The 27,574-nt window shown below is 42.8% G+C and overlaps 2 protein-coding genes across 7 annotated transcripts in view; both read left to right on the top strand.

Moving 5' to 3' along the window:
• GJA8 (gap junction protein alpha 8) overlaps positions 1-9,941 on the top strand; it is a 60,978-nt gene extending 51,037 nt beyond the window's left edge. For all 6 annotated transcript variants that reach the window (XM_083806178.1, XM_083806177.1, XM_083806181.1 and 3 more), the window contains one exon: positions 512-9,941. In XM_083806178.1, the coding sequence (XP_083662304.1) occupies positions 522-1,724 (1,203 nt within the window). In that variant the 5' untranslated portion in view covers positions 512-521 and the 3' untranslated portion in view covers positions 1,725-9,941. The remainder of the gene's footprint in view (positions 1-511) is intronic.
• A 1,186-nt stretch (positions 9,942-11,127) lies between these two features.
• Positions 11,128-27,106, top strand: GPR89B (G protein-coupled receptor 89B; the record flags this gene model as incomplete). Its single annotated transcript, XM_083806123.1, has 14 exons — positions 11,128-11,340; positions 13,121-13,180; positions 14,038-14,141; positions 15,551-15,657; positions 16,498-16,599; positions 19,528-19,648; positions 19,931-20,011; positions 22,584-22,693; positions 23,916-24,004; positions 24,371-24,463; positions 24,818-24,913; positions 25,469-25,558; positions 26,219-26,284; positions 26,446-27,106. 14 exons carry the CDS (start codon positions 11,128-11,130, stop codon positions 26,650-26,652), a joined length of 1,539 nt encoding a protein of 512 aa, XP_083662249.1. The 3' UTR covers positions 26,653-27,106.
• Positions 27,107-27,574: the final 468 nt, after the last annotated feature.

Here is a 27,574-nt window from a genome sequence, read left to right as displayed (position 1 = left end):
GAGAGTCCAGGTTTGTATACATACAAGACGGGCACCAATTTGAGATCTGTTTGACCCATGTGTGGCTCTGCTGAAGAAGAGCCTGGGTGCTTGAAAGCTTCACTCCTTCTAACCGCTGCAGCTGCATGCTGATAAATGTGTTCTTCTGTACTGCTGGCAAGTGTCTGTACGTGTATAAAATCTAAGCAGGCACACGTAACTGAGCTTACAAGAGACCACAGAAGACTCCTATCTGGAATAGGAGTTAAATATACTCCTTGGCTCAAAAGTAAGTGACTGTTTAGAGCCAAGGAAGAAAGAATTTGGTAAGCAGTTTGCTCTGGCTTCTCAGAACTTCTCTTGCTAATAAATCATTGTGATCAGGGCAAGCAAGCAACCTTCTTTCTGTTTCCAAAGCATGCTAGGGAAATACTTACTAGTTGAAAGCAACAACAGGCATCAGTGGGAAAACATGAAATCTTTTAAATTTAGCATAACTTGTGGTCATTCTCTTTCTTTTTTCTTTCCTTAGACAGTAAGAAATGGGTGACTGGAGTTTCTTGGGGAACATTTTAGAGCAGGTGAATGAGCAGTCCACTGTCATCGGGAGAGTTTGGCTCACAGTGCTCTTCATTTTCCGCATCCTGATCCTGGGGACAGCTGCCGAACTCGTATGGGGAGACGAGCAGTCAGACTTCGTGTGCAACACCCAGCAACCTGGTTGTGAGAACGTCTGCTATGACGAGGCCTTCCCCATCTCCCACATCCGGCTCTGGGTCCTACAGATCATTTTTGTATCCACGCCTTCGCTAGTGTACTTTGGGCATGCAGTGCACCATGTCCGCATGGAGGAGAAGAGGAAAGAGAGGGAGGAAGCCGAGAGGCGTCAGCAAGCTGAAGTGGATGAAGAGAAGCTGCCCCTGGCTCCAAATCAAAACAAAGGCAACAACCCTGATGGGACAAAGAAGTTTCGCCTGGAGGGGACCCTCCTAAGAACCTACATCTCCCACATCATTTTCAAAATGCTCTTTGAAGTGGGTTTCATAGTTGGCCAGTATTTCCTGTATGGCTTCCGAATTCTCCCCCTTTACCGCTGTGGGCGGTGGCCCTGTCCCAATCTTGTGGACTGTTTTGTCTCCAGGCCCACAGAGAAGACCATCTTTATTATGTTCATGCTTGTGGTGGCTTCTGTGTCCCTTTTCCTCAACCTGGTGGAGATCAGTCACTTGATCCTGAAAAGGATCCGGAGGGCACTGAGAAGACCAGCAGAGGAGCAACTCGGGGAGGTGCCAGAGAAGCCCCTCCATGCCATCACAGTCTCCTCCATCCCAAAGGCCAAAGGCTACAAGCTGCTAGAAGAAGAGAAGCCAGTGTCCCACTATTTCCCTCTCACAGAAGTAGGGGTTGAGCCCAGTCCCCTTCCGTCTGGCTTCAATGAGTTCGAGGAGAAGATTGGGATTGGGCCACTGGAAGATCTCTCCAGGGCATTTGATGAGAGGTTACCATCATATGCACAAGCTAAGGAACCGGAACAGGAGAAGGTAAGAGCAGAGGAGGAAGAAGAACAAGAAGAGGAGCAGCCAGGACCTCAGGAAGAGCCAGGGGTGAAGAAAGCGGAGGAGGAGGTGGCGAGCGATGAAGTGGAAGGGCCTTCAGCACCTGCTGAACTCGCCACTGATTTGAGACCCCTCAGCAGGCTAAGTAAAGCCAGCAGCCGTGCCAGGTCAGATGATTTGACTGTATGAGGCTGCAGGATACAGGGAGCACATGAAAAGGAAAAGGAGGAAAAGAAAGAAGAAAGAATCAAAAGATATTTTAAGCAAAGTGCTAAATGGTCATTTGAATATTATTTCCGCTTGAGATTCTCAACTGGAAAGGTACTATCATGGTAACTGTGCCTTAATTGCCCTATATGTCCATTTGAAAAGGAACATTTTCCCTGTTTCCACATGCCAGCTCATTCCTTACAGTAATATCTACACTGTAAACATAACTGATATCTTTTAAGACCAAACATAGCAGTGAAACCCAAATGTCACCACTGTGAATGTACTTACTGGAAGCTTTGTGTTCCAAATTTTTCTAGGAAAGTGGGGAGGATTTGTCTCATGAGCCAGCTAGGGGGACAGCTGATATACGACCTTATCTAGTATTTCTCTTTCTGTTTTCACCTATTGCATACTGAGCAGATCTCCCCTTCGCCGTTGGCATGGAATTGCATTTATTTAATTTACAAAGTGAATTCTGTGTTTAGCATCACCACACTATAATAGTAAGCACTATTTTCCCTCTCTATTCAGAAAGCAAATGCCAAAAATGTCCACAACTTGTTTATACGTGCAAATTTGAGTTAGGTAAAAATATTTTCCCTTTTTTCAAAAATATTTTTACTCTTCAAGTGATAGTGACAGTGGGCAAGGTTAACACTAGCTCTCTTCTAGGATTTAGCAGATGCCCACAGATGGATTCTTTGTTCCCAAGAGGGTCATCCAGCCCCAAGCCTACTTCAGAGCACTGGGAAGAATAAATTCAAGTGATATATTTTTTACTTGTAGTCTTGTGACTTAAAGATCTGAAACTCGATTTAGCAAAGCAAACGTGGGAAGTTTTCTGTGAAAGGAGGGACAGCTACAGTCCCCAGAGCATGAAACCAAATACAAGCCTTCACGGCATGATCCTGACATGTGCTCAGTTCCTGGAGCTCCCAGACTTACAGGCACTCAGCAAATCTCAGGTATGGTGTCCTGAAGGCACCTGTGAACCTAAACCACAGGACTGGGTGACTATGTGACAATTTAAACCTCTGAATACAAAACTGGTTGTTCTAGTTTGTAAAGTCTGATAAGATAATGGTCTTTTGACATCCTTTGTTTTTAATTTGACAGACCGGAGCCATCCAGTGGTCTACTTCAACATTAAACGCCAAAGTCTTGAATAAAACAAGACCTTTCAAAAGATCATTTAGACCTCTTGTGCCAACAGGTCTGTGCAGAACTCTCAGAGCCTCAGTAAATCTTTTTGGTTACAAAAGGCAGAAAAGCATGTGCTTGCAAATGTTTAAATGTCTGTGGATTTCTATTTTTATGACTGCAGCAGCACCTTTGGGCTGGGACAGTGCAGAAGTACATTTAAAAGCTTTAGGTTACCAGCTGTGTCCCTCCTAAAACTGAGCCTCATGCCAGAAAAGTGCAGGTATGCACTCTCATTTGCTCTGCTCTGCAAACCTCAGACCCTGCCAGCTCAGCGAATTCTTTCTGCTGGGCTGCAGCCCATTCCATTGTTCCCAGGGCAGGCCCTAATCCAGGTCAGGAAAAAAACAGTCTTTGGCACAATGCATAGAACTCATCCTGCCATTAGCTAGAAAAGACCCCCTGCCGACTCCCATTGTAGCAGGGCTGACTCAAAGCCCACTGAAGTCAAATGGGTGTCTGAGATGGATCTCGGGTGGGCTTGGACTCACACGAGCTGTCCTGCTCTACTGTGTCCCAGCCCAGGCAACCCCTCGTACAATCACCTCTGTCACTGATGTAACCTGCTTGGTGGAGGTCCCATTCCTTGTTTCGCAGCTGCCATGTTCTAGCACAAAGGTGGCTGAACTTCACTGATGTGTGAAGTAAGCTGTACATATGTAGAAAGTTTGTAGGGTGTGTTGGGATTCTTCAGCACCATAGCGGTGCCATTTATTTTTTACACTATTAATTCTTTTGCTCCCCTTGGGACTGTATATTTTCCCAAGGTTTGCAGCCCGTGGTCATAATCTTTGCTCCTTTGAGAAAGGCTGCTAGGTTTTTAAGAGAAACTTCCTTGTGAAGGAAGACTGGAAGGTAGCTCCTCAGTTTTGGGAAAAGATACGGCAAAGCAAGATATGTGAAGGAACATGCAGGGGGAGAATTTGGAAGCTACCATTTACCCATTCTCTTAATACAGAAACAGAAGAACAGTTAACACAAATGAAAAGCACCTAGCCAAACAAAAATGAGAAAAGAGAGTTTTTCAGAAGGAAAAATGCATTCAGCTCTGGGGCCTCCAACACAAAAAGGACATGGGCCTGTTGGAGTGAGTCCAGAGGAGGGCCACGAAGGTGATCAAAGGGTTGGAGCACCTCTCCTATGAAGACAGGCTGAGACAGTTATGGCTGTTCAGCCTGGAGAAGAGAAGGCTCCAGGGAGACCTAATAGCGGCCTTCCAGTACCTAAAGGGGGCCTACAAGAAAGCTGGGGAGGGACTCTTTGTCAGGGAGTGTCGTGACAGGACAAGGGGTAATGGCTTTAATCTAAAGGAGGGTAGGTTTAGATTGGGTATTAGGAAGAAATTCTTTACTGTGAGGGTGGTGAGGCCCTGGCACAGGCTGTCCAGAGAAGCTGTGGATGCCCCATCCCTGGAGGTGTTCAAGGCCAGGCTGGATGGGGCCTTGGGCAACCTGGTCTGGTGGGAGGTGTCCCTGCCCATGGCAGGGGGTTGGAACTGGGCAGTCTTTAAGGTCCCTTCCAACCCAAACCATTCTGTGATTCCATGAGAAGATTCCACTGTGCCCAATACTCTACTAGAATCCTAGAAAGAGGATTGAATGCAAATGAACAGCAAAACCACCACATTTATACTAGGTGGGATGTATTACCTTTTTTTTTTTTTTTTTTTTCTTCACAGAGAAAAGAGAGTTGTAATAGGTCTAAGCATAAAAGAACCTACTCATCGAAGGGTGTTGGAAACACTTCCCTGTAGGGAAAAGAGTAACCTGTAACCATTCAGTGTGAGGTATCTTCTACTTTCTTCAGAACATCTGACCCTTCCAGATACCAATTTACCAGACTAGATGAACATTCCCTCAACCCCCATTTCCTTCTAATTACTTGAAAAGTCCTTTTACCTGCAAAATATTTTAATAACCATCCCTGTTCCTGACCTCTGACATGCCTACCTTCATTAGATCATTGGACTACTTAAAGATGAGTGCTTATTCATCAGAGGTTTATGATTCATAATATGGCTGTCAGACAGTCCAGTCTTTAATCATAACATGTCGAGTATGTCATTCTTTTTCAGTGGAGTGCCTCAGTAGAATACACTACATGCAACATACTGAATGGACACTCTGTAGTTCTTTCACAGCTGCCGCAGGAAAGCTCATTTCTTCCTCCAGGTCATGACAGTGCAATGAATTAAGCCAATGTTTTCCTCCTGCAACCCGTCAGCTGCTTGTTGATTTCTTTCAAGCCGATTTTCGAGTGCCCTGCCAGGCTGCTGAAGAAGCTGCAGCTGCCAAGTATGAGCCACGGCATCAAAGCAGCACTTCTCAGCAAACTGGGCAGGGAACTAACAGTCAGGTTTTATGGTGTTCAGCCTCATCTCTGCAGTGAAATCACCGTGGGACTGTCAGCACGTCATTCTTCCTTGTACAATCGGGAATCATTTTCTACCTCACAAAGACGATGTGAGGCTCAATATATTGTGTTAGTAATAGAATGGGAGGTCCTTGGATGGAAGGCCCTACAGATGAGCAAAGGATTATTTCTGGATGTGATAGCATATAAATGTATTTTATTCCCCCCCTCAGAGAGACAAATTTAATCATTTATTCAAGAAATTCCTAGTGAAGTTGCGTAGCAGCCTCAGAGCTATGGATTCCGAGTATTCAAAAAATAATTAAGCAAAACATATATATATATATATAAAGAACAGGGAAATTTATCTTCTTGGGAAGGGGGAAGTCACTGGACAATGAGCCAGGCCTGGATCATTTAAAGGTGTGTATTACCCCCTTGGCTCCCTGTGCTAATTAATCATTAACTGATCATGTGGCTCTCTGGAAGGAGCACAAGATGCAAGTGTCAAATTCACCAAAGGAGGTGAAAGTAGAAGAGAAAGGTAGTGTTAGCTTACAATAGCATGTGGGAGTTGGTGTTCTTAGTGTCTAGAGCAGTGGGCCTAGGATAATGATCTTAGATTTACTTCCAGCTCTGCTACTGACTTGCTGTGATAATCACTTTACCTCTTGGTGCCTGTTTTTTCCACCTGTAAAATGGGTGTAAGAATTTCCACCTACCTCACAGGGATGTTGTGAGGCTTCTTTAATTCTGTTTGTAAAGTAAGTAGGAATGATCTGATGAAAAGCACTGCTGAAATGCATTGTATCCTTGTTATTTCCTGCCAGAACTTCTCACTTGGTTAATATGACTCCTTGACTAAGAAGGGCAGTAGTCTGAAAAGGTGAACATTGCATTGCACTGACAACATTAATACCGATGGGGATTTGCCATGAATGGAGAAGACTCTGTTGACTGCCCATCCCTTTCTCCCACCTTAGCTTTGGCTTGGCTGTATGAAGCCATGGTGACAGTGAGGTTCCATGGACCCCTCTTGTCCATCCCAGCATCACTCTGTGGCAACGTTTATGCTTAGATAAGCCAATTTCTGGAGGAGGGGGGCAAGATGGTGGAGCTTTGGCAATTTTAAGGGCTTCATAAGGCATTTGGGAGAGGGTTATAAAATGCACGATATTGCTGGGCTTCTGTTTAAATCCACTCAATGCAAACTCCAAGTGAATTTTTCAGAATCTCTGTGGAAGAAACTCTATGGAAGAGTTTACAATTGCTTATGGCATGCAGGAAAAAACACCCTTCACGAACAGAAAAACACATTGTCATATTACACTGATTATTTCTAATAAGTGAGATAGATACGAACGATCTCTTAGCACAGAAAAAACAATGAAGTACAGATTACTTCTCCTGTAGGACGGGAGGGATTTGAGGGGAGTTCTGCTCCCCAGGTCTGTGTGGGTCTGAAATCTACTTACTGAGGGAGGAAAGTCCAGTCGCTCCTGCCACTCAGTAACTCACTGACTGTGCAGTTTTACATTGAAAGAGCAACCATATTACACAATGCTGAAAAAAGTGGCAGATTGCTGGTTTGTACAGAAAATGGCTTTTCAGGCTTACAACTGAGAATAATCCCAGCCTAAGTGTAGTTTTGTTTAGTAAAGACAGGAATATCCATGAAAACTAGACTAAAGCCTTCCCATAAGCCTAAGGCTGCTGCGATAAAATGGCATATGGTGCCAGATTTCCTGAGGGCCAGGGCTGGATGAGCATACCAAAATCAGGGGAGTCGTCTAAGTATGGGACTCATTTATTTTTTTTCCCCAAACAGAACGATAGCACCATTTCTTAGATTCTGTGTGTGCTACACCTTTTAACAGGACTCAGGAAAGGCTTTTTGCCAACACCAAATGTGATTATACAGCTGGGTAGCAACCATGGCAAATAAATGTGTGTTGACTTGCCAAGACATAGCCTGGCACACAGTTCTTTCCTTGCAACTAGCTTGGCATACACCTATTTCAGTAGAACGGGTAAGACTTGTGTCTCTGTCAACAGTGTAAGTTTTTCTCTCAGCAGTTTTTTCTCTCAGCTGTCCTAAGAGACAGTTTGAAGCCTAGAGAGGAGAGGGCTAAGGGGACGGGGAGCCCTCATGGCTGTCTTCAGCTACCTGATGGGGAATCACAGGGAAGATGGAGCCAGACGTTCCACAGTAGTGCACAGCAAAGGGTCAGAGGCAATGATCACAAGTAACAGCAAGGAAAATTTTGACTAAAAATTCTGACAAGGAAAAAATTGTTCAGGTGGAGAGGGGTTCAGCAGTGAAAAAGGTGCCCAGAGTCATGGTGGGATCTCCATCCTTAGAGTAAGAAGCCTGACTGGTCTGACTTTGAAGTTGTCCCTGCATTGAGCTGGAGGTTGGACCAGCTGCTTCCTTCCAGTCTGAACCACCTATCACACGGGAGGCTGAAAGCTCAGCGAAGCCACTGTGTGGCGAAACAAATGGTGTGGGGCATTTTCTGCCTCTCTGGGGTGCTCTGGTAGAGCTTGCTTGGATTGTCTCAACTGGCAACACCAACTAACCACAGCAGAGGCCAATGCACAAACACAACCAACTAATGTTTGGTAGCTAGAGAAGCCCCAAGGGGCCAGAACCATGTGTCATGTAACTGGTTTGGAAAGACCACTGCAAATTAGAAATATATGAGTAAGCTTGTCAACAGAGAAAATCACAGAAATATAAGGGGCTTAGACCTTGCTAGCTCCCTTTAACTTCAGTATCAACTGTGCCTTTAAATCCATCTGAAAGTGTAGAGGACTGCATTTTACTGTTCTGTCAACAACAACAAAAAAAACGTGCATTTTAAAGCTTGCTGATCTGTGATGAAACAGCTGAATAGAAAAGGTGATTACAGAGCTACTGACAGAACATTTTGAAAAAACAAAGACTGTTGGCCTTCGCCTTGCTGGATCCAGCCTAGTCCAGTAAAAGCAAAACAAGTTTTTTTTTTTTTTCTTTTTTTTCCCTAGGAGGAAAGGGGCTATATTGCTTGGAAAAATCATGGAATGGCCTACCAGAAAACATAAGTCAACACAGCAAAGAATTTATGGAGAAACATTAAACAGAAAAGTTGTCTCCTACTGAGTTTCTTTGAAGTCCAGGGGAGAGCTGGATGGAAAGATGACCAGAACAATGAAACCCAGTTTCATTGGGTTTCAGTGCTCAACAAATGAGCATACAAAAAAATCCTGGACTGCAAGCAGCTGCTGAGCAGAGTCCCTGCAGGAGGGCAGCAGGGAACCCCAGGTTCAGCTCAGGGCACCAGCTGAGGGGCAGCTGCTGACAAAGGCTGATGCTAAGAGGCCTGTGAGCTCGTAGTCTTAGTACCTCATGGCAAAGGTATGGCAAGACAAGGTAAGCAATGAATTACCTGCCTGTTACCAGATCTGGTATCGCTAGGTTTTAAGAAGGTCAGTGACTTTAAAATAATTTAACTTTTAAGTCCTGGATCCTGGGTTTATCTGGCAGAACCAAGAACCAGAGCTAGTGTAGGCAAAGGTGTTTTTTTTTTTTTTTTTCAAATCCTTCAACCAAGGTGTATGAAGAATTGCTGGGACAAAAACTCTCAGGCATTTCTTCATACATATACTATTTCAAAGAAAAGCCATAGACAACCCCACGAAGGAATTCATCTATTGCCGGTGAGAATCAAAACCCAGAACTCACCACAAATAAATTCAAAATAAATTCAGAAATCAGAGTGATGTCAGATTACTCGCAGCTTCAGAGCTCCTGTTTATGAAAAGCTCTGGAGAGAAACTAAAAGAAAATGGATGGCCAGCTGCCAACTAAGCCTATTTGTCACAAATATGCCCTGTAGCACCTCCTGGAAACCTATGATATCTCTAAATATACTCCAACCCAACAAACTGTTTTAATTCAATATGCTCCACCTTTCCGTTTTACTTGAAAGACTTTAATCTAGTTCCCACTATGAACTGAACATAAAATACCCATATTCACACTTCAATATGGGGAAGAATAAAAGATGGAGCTAAGCAAAAGCCTGCAATGCACTGAACAGCATTCCTTCCTCGGGTGCTACCTCACCGCTCCAGCCACCTTCATCAGTATTGTGTCTGGTGAAACTACTGGCCTGTCACGGCTGGGAAGCTGCCTTTGTGTACATGACGTGCCACAGACTCTTCTCCCCACACACGCATGCCAGTGGCTGTCAAAGGAGGAGCGACATGGAATAAATTTCCCATTTTCCTTTTACACTTTTTGTCTTCCCTACAGGAGAGGTCCTGGGGCAGGGGTGGAGAGGTGGATGTGAGGGTTTCCAACAGGAATCTTCTTCCCTGTGTGTTTCTCTCAAGGCTCAGGGATTGGTAATTTACAGCTTAGCACAGACATGTTACAAGCCTATTTATAAACACATGCAATGAAGAAAGTTTAATGAGCTATGACCAAACTCTGCCTTATTTTTTCCCCTTGTTTTGAAATGAGCAGAGTTGCCAGGGTTAAACAAGACCAGAATTTGGCTTTGAACAATTTAATCTTTACAAGATTTCCATTTTATTTCTGTCTTTAAAAACCAACCAAGCAAGCAACCAACCTTGCCCCACAACCTGCCAATGCAGAACAGGGCCACCACAGGTCCCTCCAAGCTCAACAGGCTCATCACTTTAGGAAGGATCAGTTTCTAAGCATAGGCACAGACAGAATGAACGGGCAAGTTCTGATCTCAGCTTGACATTAATTGGCAGCAATACCAGAAGCTGTAAAAAAGGGCCTCAGATCAGATAGAGTAATGTGCTCCCTCAGTTCATTTCCCTATGAAAGCTGAATGCTTTTTCCCATTGCAATGCTGTAGACAAGGAGACAGATTTCAAAACAAGACGGCTGACAGCAAGACAGAAAGCCAAACTATCCAAGAGACTGTGGGACTAATCCGGTGACTCAACACAACCAAACGCAGAACCGTTTTCCTAGTGAAATGAGTTGCAATGAGTTAAGGTTCCTGATTTTCAGTCAGCAAGTGTTCCGTGCTTTGCTGAACTCCTGACTTGCCCTGCTTTATTCCCTCTCTTCCCCTATGATTTATTACCCCAACTATAGTCAGTTTTGAGTGGCAAAGGTTAGGCATATTTTTAAGAGGAAAAAAAGACACGGACACCACTAGGTTCAAACGAGGGCAGAACTGTGACAAGAAGGACTGGATCTCACACCGATAGGCATCAGGAAATTCCCTGTTTGAACTTTTACTTCCCTTCTGGCCCCGTTCCTTGACAGCTATGGCTGCAAGGCCTGACCGCCACCCCTGGCCTGGGCTGCAGCGGGAAGGGCCGGATGCAGGACATGGCGCCGTGCAGCCGCACAGGCCTCTCCCCAGGCACTGGCTGCCATCACCCTTGCAGGGGAGACCCTTTCCCTCAACTCCTTCATGCACTTCTTGGGGGCAGACAGACACCTCCACCAGCAGGCAGGATGCAGGCAGGGAAATAACTCAATGCCTGGCTGCGGGCTCCACTGCTGCCTGCAGTGAGGTCCCCCAGCTGCCTGGCCTCTGCTCATGCTCAACCCCTTCTCCACAGCTGGAGATGGGGGTGCGTGGCCTCTGCCCTGGGGCGCCATCTTTGGTGGGACTGCTTCCTCTGAGGAGAATCGGGAGGGACACACATTTTTAAAATTTTACTATTTTTATATTATTTTTTATTTTATCATAATCAACCTTATTACGCTTATTTTTATTATCGTTCTTTTTAACATCCCTATTATCAGTTTTGAGGTTTTCAGCGCGGGGCGCCTCTCCCTGAGGACAAACTGATGCGACGCCGCCATGTCCTGAGGCACTCCCCACACCCTTACCAGGGCAGGGGGGCGGCTTCTCGCCCTCGCCCCGCCCCTTCACCCCTCCCCGGGCCTGCGCGCTGCAGCCAGCGGCGGGAGCACGGTGCCGGGAGCGGTGCGGCGGCCGGCGGCGGCGCGGGGTCCGCCATGAGCTTCCTCATCGACTCCGCCATCATGGTCACGTCCCAGGTACCGGGGCGGGCGGGGGGGCTGAGCCGGCCGGCCGGGACGGGCCCGGACGGGCCGACTGCGGAAGCGGCCGTTGGGACTCTGGGGGGAGTGGGTGGGGCTTGAGGGCGCGCATGCGCAGTGCTGGCCGCCGCCTCTACGTCAATATAATGTTCATATATAATTTCATATGTTAGCGTTGTCCTTGGTTATCCCCTCCTCTGTTTTAATTCGTTTATTTATTTATTTTTTAATAAGTTTGCCTCTCCTCTCTCCTCCCCAGCTGTTAAATGTGGATCGACTTAATGTGAATATCACTGTTTTACCATGCTTTGACTTACAGGGGGCTTGTGCAATATATTAACTTTTCTCATCATTTTCCTTTCAACTCCTTTAAAGTCTGAAGCCCTCCTCGAACCAGCTTTGCTACCTGCTGTCAGTCGCCAAACCTCAGTCCTATTCCAGTTTTGCTCTCACAGCAAATGACCCTGATGATGCTCGCCCAGCTCTCCAGGTGTTCCTTGCTTGTAGACCACAGAATCGTCTAGGTCGGAAGAGACCTCTAAGATCACCGAGTCCAACCTCTGACCTAACACTCACAAGTCCTCCACTAAACCATATCACTAAGCTCTACATCTAAAATCTACATCTACATCGTGTTCTCCTGTGCCACTGCTGAGATCCAGTTACCTCTCATGGACGAGGAAATCACCTACATGCATCCCTAAGTTTTTGTCTTTGAAAGTGCCCTGCCTTCACGGGGAGACAGAGAGCTCTGGCCTTTCCACGTGCTCTGTCCAAATACTATCTTTGTCCCTGACACACTGACATACAACAATTTTTCTCTTTGGTTTATTCAAAGATAACATATATATATATATAGTGAGTTCTCTTTTGGATTGGGTTCTTCTAAATCATTACACTTGTTTTCAGTCTTCTGAGGATTAGATGTGGTTACCCAAGGTCTGACAACACAGTCTCCTTTTTCTGGGTTAAGAAGGGTAGTTACAGTTCGCGCTGCATTGCATAACTTGTATTTATTTTAAGTTTGCAAAACTCTGCAAAATAGCTGTGTTGTTATGTTCATCTGTCCATCTCAGGTGTGTCCTGAAACTTAACTAAGTCCTGGAGAGTGCTCTGAGATCCCTTGAAATGCAAAGCATTATTGGCTTGTCCTGCTTCAGCTAGCTTTTCTATGTGGCTTTCTACAACTCCAGATTAAAGTTTGAGCCATTCAGCACTGCCTTTTCCCAACCATAGAGATGCTTTTAACACCCTTTTCCCGCATTCTGTCGGAGCATAGCCTGATTTGGTGTTAAGACCTCTCTAGACAAGTCAAATGCACGTGCCATCTTAAGGAAGTAGGTGACTTTTTTTATAAGATTTGCTCTTCACTAGAAGATATGTAATGTGGACATTCAGATGTTTACTTTGCCTGCATTACTGTGTTTCCTGTAAAAACTATAAACTTTGATTCTGTAGATTGGAAGTGTGAAACAAGAAACAACAGTGCAAAGGTTCTGGCAGGCCAGGAACTGAAGAACTGAGAAATTGGGAATACAGAGAAAAGCTGTCTTGGCTCAATCTTCTTAAAGATGATAGGCTTTTACACCCGCTACTGTTGAATATTTAAAATCTTATTCTCTACATGGTACCGTGGCAGGGTTAATCTTTTGTAGAGCTTGTGTGTGTTGGTCCAGCTCTGTTCTTTCCATTTCTTTAATGTACAGCCAGGAGTTGAGCAGCTTCATATTCTGCAAGTTGCTGGATATAAATGTCAAGTGCTTCACCTCTTTTGCAGGTGCTGTTCTTTGGATTTGGATGGCTATTCTTCATGCGCAAGCTCTTCAAGGATTATGAGGTAAGAAGGGGCCTTTCATTACAATTCTGTATCTTAAAATTACTCCCTGTTATTGCAATATCCTTAAAACTGCTTCTGGCCTTTCTCCTGTCTTTAAGCTCTCTTATCTTATTTCTAGTTGTCTTTACAGTTACTTTCTTTTTCATTTCCTCTGTACTTGTATTTAAAAGGCTCCTAGTATCTAGGGAAATGTATTTTTTTTCTGGGGTCACTGAGAGTTTCTGTATTGGAAACTTAAAAAAAAAAAGTGGAAGAAGAGCCAGGGTAATAGAAGGCTTTCCCTTTTGCTTGGGTAAGCTTGCCTGATATAATTGTAGAATTTCTGAGTCAAAATCAAATTAAACTTTAACCTTGGTGGGATGTGTTTGTTTTGGCCGAATTGTTGAGGATTGGTTGGGATAACACTGTTGCATTCTCTTATCCCTAGAGAGCTATGAGAAAATATAGTCTAGGCAAGAGGTGGCTGAAGTGCAAACCACTTTCAACCCCCAGAAGTTTTTCTGATACAGATCTTTTTTTAAAATCTAAGGTAAAGAGCATGGAGCTCAATAGCAAGGGCCTATTGTTAGTCAGGTTGCTCAGGGGCATTACACACTTGATGTCCCTTCTGTGTAAGGCATCTCTGTTAAATATGGTGATAGCTTCCATTAGTATAATACTGAGCAGCTTCTAGGTTTGCCCTCTGGTTTCTAACAGGCTATTATTCTTCCCATTTGGATAAAATGCAAGGTGCCTTGAAGCAAGATTTGTGTGCAATTGTACCTTGTGATTTATTTATTTTTTTACCTGAGGGATGTCAGGATGCCGTTCTATGAAGGGAAATGCCTGAAATCTCTGGCTTATTTTCTCCTTTGCAGGTGCGACAATATGTTGTCCAGGTGATCTTCTCTGTGACTTTTGCCTTCTCTTGTACTATGTTTGAGCTCATCATCTTTGAGATATTGGGGGTGCTGAACAGCAGGTGAGTTTGAGAGCTGACTGAAAGGACTAGCCTGCCTAGTGTTCAGCAGCAGCTTCATGGGTAGATTAGATTTTGGTTGCAGAAATTGTGTGAGAAAATTGTCAGCAACTCAACAAAGATATTTGAACTGGAATTGTTTGTCAGAACACGAGACTAGAAGCCCTAAATTCCTGATTTTCCGCGCAGTCACTATTAGTGTGGACTAATAGTAGGGCTTTAGTCTTTGGCTTTCTCCATTTGTGAAATGAAAGAACAGTTTCTTTCATGGGAGTGTTGTGAAGCTTCAGATCATGCTGAAGAGCACATTTCAGATGTTAAGGACTATAAAAACTGTAAGCAGTTGTTTTTCTGCACTGGCCAAAACAATAAGATGTGAAGCCAATTGTGGAATGAAAACTGTACTTAGGTAATACTGCAGTCCTTGTGAATCAAAGGCACATCCTCCCTTGACACAGGGGCTGTTAAAAACTGAGTACTTCAGAAATCACCAGGAGAGAGAAGGTAGAACAGTAACACGTAGAGGTTATCTGGGATTCCTGTTCGTTGTCTCTCATCATACAAGGCTAAGAGAGCAATCAAAGGAGTTGAAAGGCGCGAAGTTCAAAACTGATAAAAGGTAATGGTAGTTTTGACTGCATGTTATTAATCTGTAGAGCTTGCAGCCAGAGAGATCACTGTGGAGAATGCTTTCATGAGTTTCAACAAAGGGCTGGAAATCAGTGTAGATGAAAATGTCTGCCTCTGAATTAGCTAGGGGAGAGGTGACATGGATCCTCTGAAGTTCTTCTTCCCTGAGGAATGAACAGGGTATGGGTGTGTATTGGGAACTGGACATGTATTGTTCTGTGAAAACTAAGTGAAAAGTCAGTTCAACCAAGATGAATCTCTTCTCGATTTGGCTAATATCTTTTGGTCAGAGGACTACTGATTGTGTGTGTGTGTGTTCTAAATTCTTTGCAATGTCTTGTATGTGAGAAAATTCACTTTGAAACGAAACATATTGAGTTATGAACATTAAGTATTTTTAATCTTTTCTATTTGAATTAGCCCTTTTTGACTCAGCCATTCATTACAAAGTTAATTATTTCTTATACTTCATTTTGATCTAATGTTCAACTAGACAAGTAGTACACCAGATGAATCATGATGCATCCAGCATTAATCACTTTAGAAAATAGAGTATTTTTGAAAATAGCTCAGTGGATTTTACTGGGTAGTTGTTAGTTTTGAAATACACATTCTTGAGCTGTGTATGGTGGAAAAAAAAACACAAAACCAACAGAATATGCTACATGCTAGGCCAGTACTATCCAATCTATGATTTAGTTGCAAGGACTTCATTGAGATGTGATTCTTTGAGAAATTTGCTGTGTTGTAGTGTGCTGATCTGTATTTTGGCTTTGTTTTAGCTCTCGATATTTTCACTGGAAGCTGAACCTGTGTGTCATTTTGCTCATCCTAGTCTTCATGGTACCCTTCTACATCGGTTACTTTGTTGTGAGCAATATCAGATTATGTGAGTACTTGGTTTATGCAGTGGGGCTGCTAATTTGAGACCATGTATTCAAATGAGACTCTTTCTTTTCGAGAGAGAGATGTGTTGGTTGCTATTCCTGTGTTTCCATCCTTCCCCTAACTTTGTCCTGGCTAGTTAACTTCTGTCTGGAACTCAGTGCCTGAGCATTGACTGTTTATTGAATAGTTAGGGGATACTTCACCTGACCCCAACACACGTAGCTTTTCTTTCTGGGTTTTGACAAAGATTGGTGCTTGGGAGTAATGTTACTGGAATTAGTTCCTTGACAATTTTAAGCTTGCAGCCAAGCCCTGGAGACCTCGGCAAGCCTGTGTTGTTCTGTTAAGGGGTGAAAGAAATAAGGCAGCAAAGCTCAATACATTACCCTTGATTTTTTTTTTTCTTACTGCTGTCTGGTTGAGGCCTCTTCCATGTGCTAATGCGCATTTAACCTTGAGCTATTGATATTCATCACGCTCAGGTATATAGGTTGGGAGTATTGGCATTAAGGTGAAGTTTCCAAGTTTCATGTTCAGTGTCACACAAGACAGATGCAGCTAAGTGGTTCCCTGTTCACAGTGCAGCCATCTTTGTGCATCCTTAGGGAAATGCCAAAGTGTTGTGTCGCTGTGTTAGCTCTTACAAAAGGTGGTGGTGTCTCCAGCAGGAGTTTGGCAGGAAGCGCATACTGTTAGCTCTCAGTCTGTCAGGTGGCACCTGTTTTGGCCACCTGTGTTCAAAGCAGCCTTTGGACTAATGTTTAGTGATTTTGCAAGCTTGAAAAAGCCTTAAAAGAAGAACTTCTTTAAAGCGCTGTTTTTGTTTTTTCCTTTCCATTAGTGCACAGACAGAAACTACTTTTTGCGTGCGTTCTGTGGTTGACATTCATGTATTTCTTCTGGAAGCTGGGGGATCCATTTCCCATTCTCAGCCCGAAACATGGTGAGTTTCATATTCTTGTTCATCCCTTTCCTCCTGAAAACAGTCTGCTAATCAGACCTTTATCTTGGAGCTTTAATTGTGTTGTCTTAGCTCTACATTTGGGACTGTAGAAAGTAGTTCTTGCAACTCGGTCTGATTTGAAATATGGAATCTAAAGGTTGTCAGACAGAAATAGTTGGATATACCTGAATTATTTGCATAAGTTTTCTTCCAGTACCACGGGAAAACTTTAGGGAAGTGAACGAGTCCTAACGGCCTAAGGTGTGCAGGAACACTGTACTTTTTGAGCAGTTTCCTTCATCTCCACAAAATGTATGACGTTTTATGGTTACAAGTTGATTGCAGCTTTTCTTCACTTGTTTTTTTTTTTTTTTTTCTTGTGGAGACTAATGTACTCTAAGAATAGAATTGACAAGCAATCCTTCATCTGATTGTTGTCAGTCTGATTATCTTTTTTTCTTTGTGACTGAAATCAGATCAATGTAGCATAGGTGGCTGACAGGCCAGTCGACGAAATATGGCCGAGTTCCAAACACCAGAGCTATTTAGACTGTAGCTAGCAACGTGTCTGGAAGGGCATATTAGCTTTGGTACAGCTTCGTACACCACCTGAGTCCAAAGACAGCACAATTGCATGGTACTAGAATGTGAGTTGATAAGTCCTGCTGGATACCGGAGCTATTTATATGCAGAATTAGCTTGGGTATCTCTGCATTGCGCTCATGGAACCAAGAATATTTATAGTGTGAAGATACTGTGTGGACCTGGAATAGTTGGGGTCCGACAGATCTTGTTAGCATGTGCATAACTGAATCTTTTGAGCACCTGGGTGTGCCTTACAAGACTGTAGAAAGGACTAGTTGTTACCTGGATTTCCTGTGTAACTTATCCTGCCATTATCCCCAGTGCCGGAGAATTGTTTCTATGTTTTTCTCAACAGGAGAGATTCACACAGTTTCACTCAAATTGGTTAACATGTCTGTCAGCATAGATATCCATCAGCTTAATCTCTCTGTTCTTTGTGAGGCTACTTTATTTGGTACTCATTTATAAGATTAAAAATTGAAGGATACCAATTGCTGTAGGGTCTGCTCACCCTTTCCTCTGTGATCCTAAAAGGTACCTAAGAGAAAGTGTGTATCTGTGTTTTGTAATTGTGTCATTTGCCAATGAAGTACAGTAGCTTGTAAATAGCACAGATCACTCTGCACAGCGTTTCATTGCCAAGAAAAAAGTGTATCTACTTCAACTGCAGAAGGAGCTTGAGTTGGCAGAATATAATAACCCAATGGGAGTTTAGCCATAGGGTTTAGGTAATCCCAATTCAGACTGCTGAAAAGGTTCTGTGGAATTGAGTAACGACTGCAGATTTCCATAACTGGTAGTGTTTCTCTTGTTTCTGTTTTTTATCTTCTGCTTTACAAGGTTGTACCTCCACTTAACAGCTATACAGTGCCTTATCCTACCAGGTGTAGGCAGAAGCTAAGAGGAAAGGATTCTAAACTTTTTTCCTGCAATACTGCTGGGGTGCTGCTGTCCTACGTGTACTGACAAGGCTATGGCAGGGCTTTGTCCTGATTCAGATGTGTAGGATCCTGTCGTGGAAGCCCTTTAAAGTACATGCACTGGCTTCCTGAGTTGGAATTGCTTTACCTGGGGATGGTGTTGGCACTGTGCTGCAGCTGGGAAATGCACCAGGCACCAGGGCTCTCTGTCGGAAGCAGTATGACTTTGTAGACTTGAGTTTTGGAGCGCAATGTAGAGAGAAGGTTATTCTTTACTTGGATTACGTACTGGTGTAAGACTCCTATCTTCATCCGAGTTTATAAAGCATGTGTTTTATGTGACCTGATCACAAGAGCAGGGATGCTGTGAGTGTTACGGGGGAGCATTGCTTTAGCTGGTGGAATGTCATATCATTTTGAAGGCACCTCTGTTTTAACTGCTGCTATCTGACAGTGTGTGGGGCAAAAGGCCAGTATGTTGTAGCACATTCTGTAGCTGGTGTAAATCTCTGTGCAGCTGCACATGACTGGGTGTCTCGGTCTCCCTTTGTCAAGTCCTTTTGCTGTGTTTTCATCATTTATTCCCCTTCTCTGAAGCATGAAATGTGGCTTGGCGCTTGGCCATCTCAGCTTTGCAACCATGTAAGCTCCAAATGTGCTGTGTGTAGCAGCTACTCTATAAGTAGCTCTCTAAAACGTGAGTGATGCTTAATAGCACATGGCAGTGTGTCCTGAGAAGACGAGTGGAGGTCTGTGTAGGCTGGGAAGAATAAAAGCGATCTCAGTGCTTGCTGGTGGTTGCAGCACAGGCTTGACATACATGCTGTTAATGAATATATGTTTTAAAGTTCACCTCATGCTCAGATAGAATGCCTGCTTTGTGGTCACCTCTACTGACTTACAAGCAGGAGTTACAGCAGATACGGAGAGGATGTCTGATGGTTGGCAGGATAGGGCTTCCTTGCTATGGTCCAGAGAGGTTTTTTTGGGCCAGTTTGCCAGGAGCAACTCATTTGGTAACTCTAATCCTGCTTTTTGCAGAAGTGGCTTTGCTGAAGATGCCTGCTTTATAGTGTCTGGCAGGTGATCTGTCTTCCCACCTCAACAAAGTCCAATCACTAGCATTTTAATAATTTAGGACCACAGCATTGACCATTAGTCCCCTTCAGATCTCTCTGAAGCTTCTTCATAGCCTGAGTTTCCCGTCCCTGTTTTTAAGCATGGTAGAAAGTCTCCATCAGAAAAGTCACCTCTTTGTTTTCATACTCGCTGTCTATACTTCATATTACCTCTGGTCATTGCACTGTGAAGGTAGCTGGTTTCATTAGACAGCTCTGTATGTGTATGGTTTCATGAAGGCACCAACTGTGGAGCAGAATGAAGAGAGCAACTGGTTACTGATGTTGTGTTTCTCATCTCGCAGGAATTCTGTCTATAGAACAGCTCATCAGCCGCGTGGGTGTGATTGGGGTGACTCTCATGGCTTTGCTGTCAGGATTTGGTGCTGTCAACTGTCCATACACTTACATGTCCTACTTTCTCAGGTAATTGCAGCCTTGTGAAATGCTTTGTCCACCTTTTGAGATTATTATTCTGCTTTTCCTGTTGGATTGACTGAAGTGTTTTGTTTTGTTGCCTTTTTCCCGTCCTTAAGGGTTTTGTGACAATTCTTTGTTTTCTGTGCTCTAAGTATGCTGACTCTAGCTATTGCCATTTTCCATCACTGGAGTGTGTTCTATTCATACAAGTTTCTCTCTTCCGTGTTCCATGAGCATGTTTCCCCTGAAATGGGATAGCAGGCCTCACTGGGTGTCTCCATTTTGCAGGAATGTGACAGATGCAGATATTCTTGCTTTGGAGCGACGACTCCTTCAGACTATGGACATGATTGTTAGCAAGAAAAAAAGGTGAGAAGTCAGCAGTAGCATGAAGTGATTCATTTCAGGGGTTTGCAGTCAGTATGGTGTAAGATAATCTTCAAATTACCAAAATTTTTGGTCTTGTCAGGGCTAGATGTTCCAGTGAATCAGGTGGCTGAATGAGGTGGGAGCTGTGTGGTTCATTTTGGCCTGACATGCAACTTTGTTTTTTTCCCAGTCCTGTGCTCTAATAGCACCCTTTCTTACCACAGTGGCACAGATTAGGCTTCCCAGACAAGTTCTAACTCTCTGATGGCAACTTGACTAGTCTAAGATGTGTACTTTTCTCTCCTGATGAATAAGTGACCCTAAATCCACCACAGTCGGTCTCTCATACTGGCAGTTTTGGTACAGCAATTAGTTCACACATATTGAAGTTTCCAGGTCAAAGCTGAAGCACGCTAGTGTGGACACAGCTATGTAAACCTTGCCATTTGCAAAAATATTAGTTAAGTTTAGTAGATTTGCAAAATGTTGCTAATGTGAATGTAGTGTAGTGCACAGGCATGCTGCCAGAACTCTGCTTTTGTTGATCTAACTTACTCCCTGTACCCCAAGTGAAAAAGCTACTTTCAGAAATAGTGTACTTGCATTTACACTAAAAGAATTTTTGTGTGCTGTAACAAATAGCATATTTCATGCCTTACCAGTTATACGGAATAAATACAATTATCCACGTCACTTCGAAGGTTTGTATGTATGACACTGAATTCTCACGGCAACCCCCAAATCTTTACTTTTGGTGCACTGATGTTTTAATGGAACCTTTTAACGTATTACAAGCGTATTACAAGGTAGCATAACCTTGCTGAATTAGTCACCAGCATGCATATGTGCTGATCAGTATTAGCATATGAAAGTGTAGTCAAAGCATATCTTCTTTCTTCCCTTTTGGAAATGTTAAGTGCTGAACAAATGTTAACTCAGTATGTGTGGCGATGTGTGAGACAGTAAGTAGAGAGAGAATTTATTTAAATGGAGAGGTTTAATTGATTGATATAATTGACTGGGAGCATAATAACGTACTGGCACTAGAGCTGAAAGATTTCTGGGTAGTGCTGCTTCCAACTGCTCTTTTGTACAGCGTTTTTGGACCTCTGATATGGGGGAGGGTCACGTTGGGTTAAAAGTAAGGTTGTCTGGGACTAGCATTTTCTGGAGATAGTTGTTGAAAGTTGTTTTCACTAATCCTTTTTGTGCAGGAATTATTGTTTTGTCCTTCCTGAGTGTACTCCATTGAAGCATTATGAAAACTTACCTCTAAGCTTGGAGGTTCTTTATGCTTATCCTTGCAGACTTTGCATAATTCAGGCTCAAGTTCAAAACGCCTAAGTTATGTGACACCGTTGCTTTATGTTACCTCATACCAGAGTCAAATCAGAGCACCTGAAATGGATGTATCACATGTATCATACTTCACCTTGACTTAGATGCAGTTTTGCTGCAATGCTGTTGTTCATTTGGGATGGAAAGGGGGAGTCACGTACTGGGAAGATAACAAGGATTAAAAATGCAGTTCTTGCTTATATTTTGCAGCTACTGCGAGGAATTAGATTATTTTAGATCTCTGTTATTTGCAGTCTATGGGCATATGTGCTGTGAGGAGTGCCTCTTGGGTGTTTCTTCTGTGTGTGAAGAAGTGATTTATTATTATTTTTTATTACACTGCTTATCAACAACCTTGAAGAGGGCTTGGTGCCAAGCTTAGCGATGCTGGCTGCAGCTACAAAAAAGGGCCAAAACACTGTCAAACTGGATCACCTTGACAATCCTATGAATAGTTTTCAGTTGGGGAGTAGATGGATAGCTGGCTCATAAATCTCAGTGGAGAGAAACATGAGGTAACGAGGCCAGAAGCTAGCACTTTTTTTAGGAATTATGCTGCAGTGCACATGAGAGTGTGAGGGACAATATGCAGCTGCTGCTGTAGTATTGGATGAGTTTTAGAAGTCATGTTCAGTTCACTGTGAGCGTCCAGTGGTTCAGTCCAATAATGGATTTATGTGTTTCTACTTCATAAGAGCTTGTCATGCAGCCTAGTAGTGAGTGACAGCATATCAGAGAGTGCTGCTGCAAACCGCCCAGTGCTCACACTTCTGTGGAGGAGGCGGAACATGATAGAGGTGTCCAAGGGGAGAGAGGGGCATTTTTCCAATGAGAAGAGGGGAATTTTTCCAGTTCCTAAATTTGAGATAGCACAGTCATGTGTTTGAAGAAAGTGGCTAATCACATGACTGAGAAAGCCATTTGAATATTTATTTTTAATTGGATGTAAATCTCTTTAAGCGTTGAAGCAGAATTCTGAATAGAAGTCTTAGGAAGTGTCTCATTGAATCTTGCTTGATTAGATCTGGGCTCTATTCCAGAGCTAATCAAGATAATGTTATGAAGCAAGATTGGTGCTTAGGGAAATAAAAAGGGGGCATCTGTTTGCAGTGAATTTAGTTTAACAGTGTCTTCTGAGGAACTGTTTTTTTCGGTTGTTGATGATTTTTTTTTCTCTTTTTCTTTTCTATAAAAAGACTTTATTCCTAAAGACTTGTGTTTTCTGTTCTTGCAGGATAGCAGTGGCTCACAGGACAATGTTCCAGAGAGGAGAAGTGCACAACAAACCCACTGGCTTCTGGGGAATGATAAAAAGTGTTACAACATCTGTTGCAGGCAGTGAAAGTATCCTTCATCTGCATGCTGGGAGGCGGCTCCAAGTCTTCATTTCTTTTGAAAGGAAGAGCCTTAGATAGGCAGGTTATGAAGCACTTGTTTCAACACTTTCTAAAGGCAGAGTGAAAGGTTCCATGGCTCCTGGGAAGTTTGATCTCTAGCAATGCATTGTCTCACCTTTTGCCCAGGGGTTGAACACACAGTTTTACTGAGATACTTTGGAGTTGTATGCTGCTGCCCGACCATATAAATGTGCTGTTACATCACCACAGTCGAGGTGTACAGCAGGTTGCAGGACATATGTATGCACTTGCTGTGTCACATTGCAGATGTCTACCCTGTCACAACACTGGAGTGGAGGCAGTTTTCTATTCTGATGTATCCTTGGCTCACACGACTTACCTGCATGCATATTTTTTTCATAACTTGAAATATAGTCTTCCAGGGTGGAGGATCTGTGGCGTACTTGGGCAAAACAACAGCACTGTCTCAGGCGCAGGAATAATTTACCTAGCCCATAGCTGGCTTTTTGGCTGTGTTGGCAAGTTGGCAAGCCATGAGCAGTTTGACAAAAAGGTGGATAGGAGCAGGTGAACAGAAGTTGTCCTGCCTATATGAAAGGGATAGAAGGAATTTATGGACATTTACGATTCTCTGTATTTCTCTGACTTGCTTTTGCCTACCAAGAATTTCTGCCAGACCATTTCAAGTACTCAGTTTGCGTATTTAAGGCCAAGGAGTCCTCTTCCTCTCCTTTTCCACTGGCTGTTAAAATCAAAATTTGCAATTTTACTAGACTTTCATAATAATCACTAATTTCCTGGGGCAGTTACTCAGTGGTTTTGGTTTTGAAGATGATGGGAGAGTGACTTATAATGTACTCTGATGACAAGGGATACTGATCACTTTGGAGAAGTGGTCTTAGAGAGCTATGGTTCTGCACTGTGTTCCCTAGGCAGAGGAATAAAGAGCTTGTTGTGTAACTGCCTAACTGCTGTCTGTTACCTGCCTTCTTAAAATGGAGTACTGTGCAAGATAGGTATCCTTGAGATTTCTTTGGGTGCATTAGGACCCTTGGTGCAAGGAGCACTAAGACTGAATAAGAAAACTGATCTGGATCAAAAAGGTAGTCAAACCATTAGATGTGGATCTTGGGGTGAAGGCAGGGAATGTTTTCTTTTTAATTAAGAATTTGTGATGTATTCTAGCCTTGACTATGCTGGTTTGCCAGATCTGTCCCTTATCCAGCAAGAAGTGGATGCCCTAGAAGAGCTGAGTCAGCAGCTTTTTCTGGAAACTGCTGACCTGCATGCAACAAAGGTACAAACCAAAGTAACTGCCCAGAAGGGCGCTGAGGGCCAGAGTGGCTTCAAAGAGAACGTATGTTACAAGAAATTGAAACCTGTTTAGCAGGTGAATGTTGAAGTGTGATGCAGTGGAGTGAGAATCTGTTTCTTTAGTTTGGGGTCTAGATGGCAGTTTATTTCCAGTTTTGATATACACTGGAGCATGCCCCTTGTTTCTAAAGTCATTCAGAAACCTTTGAATTAAGGGGTGTAGAAGGATAAAGCTGTAGTTGCCACTGTTGGTGCACCATTAAAATGTATGTTTTTATGTTGTGGGTGATCGTGGTAATGATATTTTTGTTTGTGTTCTGTTTCCCCCTCCTCCCTTTTGTATCTCCAGGAGAGAATAGAGTACTCCAAAACTTTCCAGGGAAAATATTTTAATTTTCTGGGGTACTTTTTCTCCATCTACTGCGTCTGGAAAATCTTCATGGTATGTAAATGATTTATTGTGTTTTATGTGGACATATGCAAGTGTCTCCCCCTACATATAGATTATGCTATATGTGCACTGCATTGAGTAAGGCTTTAGTCTCCTTAAAATCTTGCTTCTGGAAATTCTGAAAGAAAATAACACTTTTTTTTTTTTTTTTTTGAATAAAGCTCTGCATCTGTCTTGTTGGAGAACCTTAGACAAGTATTTCTTAGGTGTGTGTAGTTTTGCACCTTCTTAGACTACTCAGCTGCTCCTCCCCTCCTTAGTGATGCAAAGCAAGAGTCTCACAGGTAGCAATGAGGTGCGCTTTTTATGTACTTGTTTGAATCTAAATCCATCTCTGTCTTGCAGGCAACTATCAATATTGTCTTTGACCGTGTGGGGAAGACAGATCCAGTCACAAGAGGAATTGAGATCACTGTAAATTATTTGGGAATCCAATTTGATGTGAGAATTTATTAATCCTTACACCCCTTTCAGTAATTCCTACCTTAAGTAAACAAAATCATACTACTAATAACGTAGGAGTCATAGAGCCCTGAGAATGCATCTTTGACTTCCGACTTATTGAAGAGGAAAGGAAAATGCACCGTGAACTTTGTTTTTAAACTGATATTATGCTGGGAAGGTAATGTGATCTTGCCAGAGAGGCAGTGATGTGCTTGCTTGTTTTGGGCAAATAGAAACATGCTAGTTGTCTTGCTTAGATGAATACATTTATCTGCAGAGTAATTACATTTGCCTGTACACGTAGATGTTCTGTAATTTGCACTTTTTAAATCTATCGCTATAAGTACAGGGTTCTTTGTGATTTGTGTAAGCTATATCTGTATTTCTTGTGTGTTAAAAGTAATCAATTACTGTTATAATTGTGAAAATGTCCGTTATGTAAACTTGTCTGCCATGGATATCGGTACAATTAGAACACAAAAAGATCCCGAAGAATTGGCAGCTATACAATGTGGTGTTAGAGACTTAACTGTATTTCTGTCGTTGATACAGGTGAAATTCTGGTCTCAACACATTTCCTTTATTCTCGTTGGAATAATCATTGTCACCTCTATCAGAGGGTTGTTAATTACACTCACAAAGGTAGGTTTGGCCAAGACTCTCTTATCTGTTTTTTGGTGAGGAAAGCTGTTATTGGGACTTTAACTTTAGACAGAGCATATACTGTGTAGACATTCAGTACACATTTATGTTTTTAATATCTGAATATAAATCCATGCAGAGGGAGGAAGGGAGGAAAAACATCTCCTGCACTGTATTTCTCCACTCAGTTTTTATTGTTGTTCTCAGGAAGAAATGTAGATGTTCAATGTGATGTTAAATGTAAGCATGGGTTCAAAATGATGCTATAGCCAAGGTTTATTAGTAAAGTTGATGAGATGGTGATTAAAAGGATTTCGGTTGCCTAATTTGAATTGCTAGTTCTTTTTTGTCAGGTGGGGAAGGCATTAACTCAAGAGACGTGTGACTAATCATGTTGGCCTGACTTTTGGTGCCTAAGCTTAAATATATATCTTTATATGACTTCTGTCATGTGGTGCCTGCCACTGGCTTAGGAGATTCATGTTTGAGAATGCAGGTTTCTGAAAGTAGGTACAGGCACCTCTCCAAAAAACACGCCTATTTCTTTTTTTTTTTTTTTTAAAAAAAAACAAACAAACTACTGAATGGCATGCTGCTTTCATGATACCCTAAGGCATCATTGTTGAATTACTTATTTCCAGTACTTTCTTTTCTTTCTAGTTCTTCTATGCCATTTCTAGCAGCAAGTCCTCCAATGTTATTGTACTGCTTTTAGCACAGATCATGGTGAGTATTCAGAACCATACATATATCACCTGTATACATTTATGTGTCTGTACACATTTGTGTGCATACATACGGAGATAGTAAAGTCTTCGTGTGCTGACCTATCTTAGCCACATAGCCAGTTGTGAAACAATTGCTACTGTATCTTTTTTAATTTACAGGGTATGTATTTTGTATCATCAGTGCTCCTGATTCGGATGAGTATGCCTCTAGAGTATCGCACTATTATAACGGAAGTCCTGGGAGAGCTCCAGTTCAACTTCTATCATCGTTGGTTTGATGTGATATTCCTAGTTAGTGCACTATCCAGTATCCTCTTTCTCTACTTAGCACACAAACAAGCTCCAGAAAAGCATATGGCCCTTTAAGTAAGGACTGCAGTCACTCACTGCTCTTTTGTCCTTTCTGCTGGACTGCTGCAACTCCTGTGGACTGCAAAACTTGAAGAGAGCCAAGAGAGTCTGTGCATTCCAGCAGTGTAACTGGCTCTTTGAACATCCACGTCTTCAATCAAGCCCTGTGGCGCATTTTGTTTAGGTGCCACAGCCTGAAGGAAAGGGAACGCACAACTGAATGTGAGATAATTCATTGCCAAGGAATAAGGGGGATCCATGGTACAATGGTATCTAGGGAGAGCAGAAATTACATAGTAGGCTCTCTGATATAAGACCTCTTGGTTTTAGAAGAACATCTTCATAGAAGGCACCAAGGAAATGTGATTTTTCTTTTTGAAAAGCAACTCATAATTGGGATTCAGAGGATGATAATTCCTGAACTGGTTGTGGGTGTCTGTGGAATTAAATAAGCCTTTGTAATATCTCATGCAAGCATCAGAGTTGTTTTTTGTCAGCCCGAAATATTTGTTTGGAAGTGAGCTAGGAAGTGGCTGGGGTTTCCTGCCTGGCAGAAGTGAAACGGAGAGAAGTTGAAGGAACATGTATCTATCATTAGTACTTGCTGTCGTTGTCAGCTGGAGCTTAGCTCTCTGTTGCTGAACCTCAACTTTGTTTCCCCTGCCTGTATAAATGGAACAGAGGCTTTAGATTCCTGTTTGCTTGAGTTCAGCCTGAAGTCAAAGATCACAGCTATGCCTTGTTTACCTTCTGTGTTATAAATGTGTTTACCTTATATGCTGTAAATTTGGTATTCCCCACTACCTGCCTATTCTTCTACAGTAGCCTGTTTCCCCTTCTTGATGTTATTCAAGGCATAAAAGTAAATTTTATTCATGTGACTTGAACTTGTAGCTTCCCATAGACACTCTCACAGACTTTGTTATAAAATTCTTCT

The sequence above is a fragment of the Anser anser genome (genome assembly GCF_964211835.1).
Source record: "Anser anser genome assembly, chromosome: 1".
NCBI lineage: Eukaryota > Metazoa > Chordata > Aves > Anseriformes > Anatidae > Anser > Anser anser.
This window is presented reverse-complemented; position numbering and strand designations above follow the sequence as displayed.